The sequence below is a fragment of the Arachis duranensis genome, chromosome 4, assembly GCF_000817695.3.
Source record: "Arachis duranensis cultivar V14167 chromosome 4, aradu.V14167.gnm2.J7QH, whole genome shotgun sequence".
Taxonomy (NCBI): Eukaryota; Viridiplantae; Streptophyta; class Magnoliopsida; order Fabales; family Fabaceae; genus Arachis; species Arachis duranensis.
The window spans coordinates 72,938,889-72,946,662 of NC_029775.3; the positions used below are offsets into that span (position 1 = coordinate 72,938,889).

A 7,774-nucleotide genomic window follows, 5' to 3' on the forward strand; every position below is an offset into this window, starting at 1 on the left:
TTTATTACTTTCAGCCATGTTTTATTTCTCTAATTCGATTCTCTAAGAAGAAAATAGAGTGAGAATTCAAAAAAAGTCATACATATAATAAATTCCTTTTGGTATCCAATTTTTTTTTTCTATTTGATTTTTCATTTTGATATTTAGAGTAGAATAGCGTTAAAGTTGTCATTGTCTAATATTAAATACTCATATACATAAAATTTTAAAAATTATTGCTTATTTACAAATATAATTTGTTACGGTCCAGCCCAAGTGACTCGCGGGTCAACCCGACCCGATGATGACCCGACCCGAACGGTCGGATGCAAACGGTTCACTGCGCGACCCGGACACGCGTCCCTGACAGCTCCCCACTACAGCTGTGAGGAAGCTTCGAGGAAGGTGGGCCTGTCCTCGTAGGACCCACCTCTGACACGATATAAATAGGGAAGGACCTGCCCTCCCCTCGAGGTACGTCACCTTTTCACGTAACATTTCTCCGCCTGCACACTGACTGACTAGATCGTCGGAGTGTCTTTGCAGGTGGCACACCCCCTTTTTTCTCTCACGACAAATGCTCGACTTCACGGCAAACCGGAGCCCAACACAACCGCAATTGAGGAATCCTCGCTCCCATCAATCGTCACCCGACCTGTCCGGAAACCGACTACCGAACATAATTTATAAAAAAATTTCGTATATTAATAAAAAAATTTGATGTGTTCTAATTTTATACTTTATGTTATGTGTATATTATATGTAAAAATTAAAGTTAATACCAGACTCGATTTACAAGAATTTCATATAAATAATGATATGTTGGACTTCAGTTTTTGTTTTTTCATTTGATGTGTTTTAAACTTAGCTATAGAACACATACAATTCTTAGAATTTTGAATTTTTCATGAATAGTATTATAGATTAATTCATATGTATATTCAAAAGGAAATATTAAATAGCCAAAAGATTTTAATAAAATTAGTATAAAGTATAATAAAACAGGGTGTCAAAAATATTTTTGTTTGTATATATTTATGTAATATATATTTATCCAATGAACAAAAACAAGTAGTTACTTAATTAGATTTTAGTATCAATATATATTTGCTATTTTTTATTAGAATCCAACACACAACGAACAATATTATGGAATAAGTATTTAGCCAGCGCATCGCTTGGGAATTTTTCTAATTCAAATAAATGTGTCGATACCAAAGCATTGAATGACATCATGAATGTGTTCTTCGATCAACAGACAGCATTGAATGACATCATGAATGTGTTCTTCGATCAACAGACACTTCAATAAGCTTCTCCCTCTCTTCATCCGGTTTAACTGTTACTGGCATATCTAATAGCATATTTGATGGGGCAAAATACATGTGTAGAGACATCATACAAATAATAATACCCAAGAAAAGCTGCAAAGAGAAACAGGAAATTAGTATCCAGCGTCAGCCTGATAATAGAGCATAAATGGTTTGACAAACATATCAATATTCTTCAACCTCCACACAAGAGACAACTCAACGAGAATAACAAACAACGTCATTTGCTTATAAAGAATGGACAATTGTCTAAACAAAGAAACATCATCTTTTAATACGTATAATAAAGATAAATTTGCCTATTGAAATACGTTATTTAGATAAGACTTCTTACAAAAATCACACTAAAAGATTCAATAGAAACCAAACGATAAATGAAAGCACTAGATAAAAGGTTGCTTATCCTGTGAAGCAGCATCCTACAATTAAATCTCCACGTGGTCTATAAACTCCAAAATATTATGTTCAATAAATTATGCAGGCCATGCTTAGTTAAAAAATTTTACCTGCAACGTAGGTTTGAAGCTGAATAGGAATATTGATATTATCATTGTCAGAAGCATTGCCATTGATGTGGAATATACCTAAGGAAGATGACACAACTATGAGTAAATGGAGAAAAATTGCATGAAGAAACCAACAAATGCTGTGACACAATACTAAATTACTACTTTCAGGGGCTCAACAAAAATCCACAAAATGATATGCATCATATTCACAATGTGGAGAAATACATGATAAAAAAAGGGACTTGCAAGAGCCAAGAGCACCAAAGGATTTACCTTAACAATATTGTCAGCATGTTTCATCAACCAGGAAACCAAAAGACCAGTAGACCCTAGATTTAATACCACCATCCAAGTAGTGATAGTGTATCCATTGAATATACGTTGCCACCAGGGTCCATTTTCAAATCCACCTCTAAAATCATCCAAAGCAAGTCGTGCCATATTGAAGATTGTACCAAACCTGGATACAACTTAGGGAGTTCCTATTAGTGCATTTCTAAAAGATATCTAACCAGTATAATAAGTTGCACGGAAGAAAACAAGGACAGTAATAATCTTATCAGAGAAAACAGTGCAGAAATGCATTCCTCCTAATTCTAAAAGAAAGTTCAGAATGATTAAGTAAACGTAGTACAGAATGATGATGCACCAGATATTCCACCACTGATGGAAATCCCAATGCATTGTACAGAAAACAAGATTCACAATCAAAGTAAACACACCACATTCAATACTTGCCAAAATACAGTAGCAACAAGATAACAATATTCATTTAATATTTTAAAGGAGAGAAGATAAGGAATAAATATCTTTGATAAAACCAGGTTAACCAATAACCGAACACATTTGGCATGACATATTTAAGAAAAAAGTACCTACGTGTATAACTGTATATTCTGCCAGTATAAGCTATCATTGTTTTTCTTCATCAAGAACTCGGTATAAATTCCAGCTAAAGCTGAGAGACAAGCTGACAGAACTCCTAACATGTAACCCTGTATTGGTGCTGAGAATAGTGAATCACATGAAGCCTCTCCACAGCCCCTAACCTAAATCAACAAGCAGTAAAAGTTCCACTCAGCAACACCAGCATGAAGTTTTCTTATATACTAACCATAAGTAATGATAAAAACGAAAACGAGTGAAATATACTTCAAGCATCTTCTGATAAAATAACTTATAACGGTTAAACCAGAAAACTAGAGTTGCAAGACTGAGTTTCTGGCACCTGGCTTGTGGTTGTCCCAACAGCCAACAGCACGATCGCCATCCACTGCAAGGTTGAAAGCTTCCTCCCTAAGAACAACCTAGAAATATCTGCTTGACATCAGCACTAATTGAGAAAACAAATCATACCATACACAAATTGACAGATAAAAACAGCTTGAAGCAGACACTGCTCCTAATTCCGAAAGAGAGAAAGCACCTGAATAGTATTCCAGTGGTCACAATCTTTAGATTGCCCATTATCTGGTAGGTGGAAGTGTCAACATATGTGAGGGTAGCAAACTGCACATTGTTGTGGATCAGATATATAATTGAAGGAATGGGGTAAAGAATCACTGTTCTCCACTCAGTTGTCATCTTTGGCAGAGGTGATTTTTTACATTCCCTCCATAGAAAGAAACTTGACACCGCAAGCTGTTACAAACACCAAACAATGTGAACAAAACTCAAAGCTTTGTTGCCATCAACTAAAATTGATAAAAAAAATAAGAGGGGAACAGTGATTCTGACCTTGAAAACCTCAGCAAGAAATGGGATAGTGGCATAATCATACTTATACTTTCCATTACTTTGCGAGAGGGTTGTCAATATTCCCTGCCATATGAAATAATCAAAATCAGTGAATTGAAGTTTTAAATTACTCTATTTTTTGTTATTGTTTTTATGCTTTGAGTGGAATACATGATAAGAGGCATGGGAAAGGGATGAGATTATGGTAGAAATTTAGATTTGGGGAGAATTGAGGTAAACCTGAGAACTGGTGAGAACGGTGAGGAGCACCGCGACAAAGTACCACTGCATCTTCTTCTTCTTCGAGCAAGCTGTGCAGTGCAGATCCACCCCGGAAAGGAAATGTGCTTAAACACAGCGTTTTATCACCCGATCCCAAAACCTTGCATTCTCAATATTTGAAAAAGAGTAATAAAAATAAGGATAAAGTACTATTTTGATCCCAACGTTTGAGCCGAATCCTAATTTGGTCATTAACGTTTCAAACGTCCTATTTCACTTTCAAAAAGTTTTAAACAGGTTTGATGTGGTCTTACTATTAAAATTGACACTAATAATTAACGAAATGAGTGACTTGGACGTTAATAATGTTACTAGTTAAACCATATCTTCTTTCATGTGTTAGAAAATTATAACCAAACCTTCTTGTAACATTTTTTCTCCTTAATTTTCTTGTTGTACAAAAACTTTAAATCCTAACCAAGGTTGCAAGAACCAAAACGGTCATTAAACCGGTCATGTGACTGGTTTGATGGTTTAATGGTCTAACCGGAATCGAACCATGGTTAAACCGGTTTAATTAAATATAAAATAAAAATATTAAAAATTCAATATAAAGTTTTAAATATTTAAATTTAATAACTTTTAAATTAATAAAATTCAAAATTTTGCCTAATAACTTGTCTATAATTTATCAACAAAAATTCACAAATTCAAACATTAAAATTTATGACTAAAAGAAAAATCAAAACACACATAATTAACGAACACATTATGTTCTAACACTAAAAAACAAATTAGTTTAAAACACTACTTACACAACTTTCTAATTATCAAACTCAAACTTACACAAATTACATATAGTTAACAACTAAGTATTGATTATTCAACACAAATTACCAATGTTCTGAAAACTGGACCGATCATCAAGCCGCTCTAATTACTGGTTCATTGGTTCAACCGGTTCAACCAGAAAAATCGTTTTATAATAAACACATGATTCTATAAAAATTCAATGAATAAAGCAACTGATTCTAAACACTCTTCTACTGCATTTTTTTTACTTCAAAAGGGGATCATAAACAACTAGTTCTATGAATAAACAAACTACAACGATATGCAATGCCAAAAATAGGCCAATGATGAAATAATAAAGGGTTTCTCTCTTCAATTCTATGTTCAAGCTTGTAGCAGACCAGAATCAATAGAATAATACCGTTGAAATAGTCTTCCTTCTTAATTCTTACATACCTCAAAGAATTTCCTACAAAATGAAAATTGAACACAACACACAGCCTTAAAACAAAAACAAAACAACACTCAGAAATCAATCACCTCTTCCAAACACAGCCTTAAAACAAAACAGAACAACATTCAGAGTATGAGCATTGATCACAAAATTGATTTCTGAAACAAAACAAAAACAGCAGAACAACATTCAGAGTTCGAGCATTGATCACAAAATTGATTTCTGAAACAAAACAAACACAGCAAAACCAGCAGAACAGCATTCAGAGTTTGAGCACTGATCACAAAAAGTTGATTTCTGAAACAAAACAAACAATCAACAAAACAATGAAAACATGAAGCATATAATAAATCAATGATCACCAATATCCAGCAGTAATCTCAAAGATAACAATAAATACACAACAACAATTTAGCAAATAAACAAGAACAAGACCTAAACAGAAAATCCAACAAATTAAATCACAGCAACCTAACAATTTGGCAAGTTAAAAACAACAGTAGCCCAACAATTTAGCAAATTATCAACTTAACAAGTTCAAGAACAGAAAATCACAACAAAAACAAAAAATAAAAATAAAAATAACAGAAGAACAACAGAACAACAAGACAACAACACATGAACAATTAGCAAATTAACAAGTTAACAATAACAGTTGAAATTTACCAGAAGAACACTAATGCAAGTGGAATCATCATGCTAATATGTTTTCTGCAAGGATGCTATTTGTGCAGCTAAAATTTCCTAATTACTGAGATCCAATTATCCTAATTTCACATGCAATCAACTTACTAAGTTTCTAAAAGCTAGAAATTATAAAACCAACCAGAAATATGGTTAAAGCATTTCATCAAACATGTTGAGTGCGGTGAAATTAAAACGAAATAAGAGAATTCTAAGCTTAGTATCAATGTGATAAAGAAGAGAACATAACTATTGTATACTTTAATTCAGTCTATGAAAAAAATCCAAACCACTACCAAATCAAATAGTTACTTATTGTAATGGAATACAGAAGTTGCAGAGTTTGAAGCAGAGTATTGGTGTTGTGTGAGTGCATTGTCTGGTGGCGGGTTTAGGGAACTCACGGCGGCGACAAAAGAGTGCATTGGTCGCGGAGTTTGAAGCAGAGCAACGTGGCTTCCAGACGAACGCGAATGCGAACTCGAACGGTGAACGGCGAGTGAACGCGAACGGTGAACGCCGAGCGAACGTGAACGGCGAAGAACGCGAGCGAAGACGACGGTTGAACGAAGACGAACGTGAACGGCAAACAAACGGCGGCGGAAGCGCGGCTGAGCAGACAAAGACGACGGACGCCGAGCTCGAGGAAGCAGCTGCGATCGGTGACAGCGAACAGGGGTTGAAGACTTGGAGCACGAGGGAAGCTAGATAGACGGACGGATGGCGAACTTTGAGTGCGACGGACGGCGGCAATATGCCACTCCTTGCGGCGGTGGTGTAGGCTTACAGTGCTAGGGTTTTTGGGCTGAGTTTCTGTGATTTCTTTCTGTATGAAAGAAAAAAAGAAAGGGAGACAGAAACGAAGGAGCTTCCATTTGTGTGTAAACCGGCCGGGTTCCGGTTCGGTCCGAACCGGCCGGTTCAATGATTTTTAACCAGTTTTTCAATAGTTTACATATCTAACCGAACTGTTAACGGTTTACGGTTGGATTTGTCCGACCAACCGATCCGGTCTGATTTTTAGAACTATGCAAATTACACACAATTTCTACATATCTGCAACAACCCAATGATACATACAGCTTCAGAATGCAAAATTAACAATTATATACAGAACTTAAACTCATATGTTAGAATTAACAATTACCATCACTAATCAACAAAATTATTTTAAAAATTAACTTCCAAAAAACTATAAAAAATTAGAGAAATTAAGAAGAATAATTAACTCAGAACTATAGATTAATTATAACTAATTTCAGACAAAATTTAGGATTGAAGAAGCAATGGAGGAGTACTCACTAGAGAAGAAAAGACACTCGAGCAATAGAGACGTCCGTGAAGAGGTGACGGCTGAGCAGTTAAACTGAGGTGACAGCCAAGCAGTTAAACGAAGGTGATGTCAAGGAGGATAAGCGAGCAGAGAACTTCGTGTTTCGCGTGAGGTAGAGTGAGATCAGAGAGAGAGAGCTTGAAGAGAGAGAAGATGAGCAGAGACGTCCATGACAGTGACGAGAACAAGCCGAGCACACGTCCCCGACGGCAACGAGAACAAGGACAAGAGACCTTCGCGACGACAATAGTGTGCTCTGTATAACATATTGTCGGCAGTTGACGGCACCCTCTAGCCGAGAAGAGGAGTTCAACGATGACAATGGAGAAGGTGGCTACAAGTAGGGGTGGCAAACGGGCCTAAACCCATTGGACCGGCCCGCGTAACCCGCCAAAAAAGGCGGGCCGCACTAAAAATTTGGGACCGCCAAATAGTAAAAGCCAGCCTAACCCCGCACTGCTTAAACCGCAGGTTTTGGCGTGGCGGGGCGGGATGGGCTTCCCCCCCGGGCTTAGTGTTTTCTTGATAAGAGGGTATTTTTGTAATTTTTTTGCCAAAACCTAACTTTTTTCAACCTAACTTACAAGAGAATAAAGAAGAAAATTGAGTGTTTTGGATTATGTTTATTTTGTTTTGGGGATAATATTTATAATTATGTTTTAAATTATGTTTATTTTGCTTTGAAGACAATATTTATAATTACAAAGACTTTAATGTTTGTAAATATAGAAAT

The 7,774-nt window shown here is 35.9% G+C and overlaps 1 protein-coding gene across 4 annotated transcripts; it reads right to left on the bottom strand.

The window, feature by feature from the left end:
• Positions 1-1,067: 1,067 nt before the first annotated feature.
• Positions 1,068-6,532, bottom strand: LOC107484665 (CMP-sialic acid transporter 1). Of its 4 annotated transcripts, none has more exons than XM_016105214.3 (10): positions 6,113-6,532; positions 4,992-5,039; positions 3,797-3,938; positions 3,557-3,640; positions 3,246-3,460; positions 3,048-3,126; positions 2,699-2,868; positions 2,093-2,279; positions 1,817-1,894; positions 1,068-1,403 (listed from the first exon to the last, which is right to left on the bottom strand). In XM_016105214.3, the coding sequence occupies exons 3-10, from the start codon at positions 3,845-3,847 to the stop codon at positions 1,254-1,256; spliced, it is 1,014 nt and encodes a 337-aa protein (XP_015960700.1). In that variant the 5' UTR covers positions 3,848-3,938; positions 4,992-5,039; positions 6,113-6,532; the 3' UTR covers positions 1,068-1,253. The 4 variants fall into 4 exon arrangements, with proteins under 4 accessions (XP_015960700.1, XP_015960699.1, XP_015960704.1 ...); XM_016105213.3 differs by having other exon boundaries at positions 3,797-3,946; XM_016105218.3 differs by lacking the exon at positions 4,992-5,039.
• Between the last annotated feature and the right edge of the window lie 1,242 nt (positions 6,533-7,774).

Coding starts and splice junctions, on each gene's coding strand:
- LOC107484665 (XM_016105218.3), bottom strand. CDS start 3,847: ATGCAGTGGTACTTTGTCGCGGTGCTCCTCACCGTTCTCACCAGTTCT. Junction 3,127..3,245: donor ACCACTGGAATACTATTCAG/GTGCTTTCTCTC, acceptor AGATATTTCTAG/GTTGTTCTTAGGGAGGAAGC. Junction 1,895..2,092: donor ATGCTGACAATATTGTTAAG/GTAAATCCTTTG, acceptor CATCTTCCTTAG/GTATATTCCACATCAATGGC.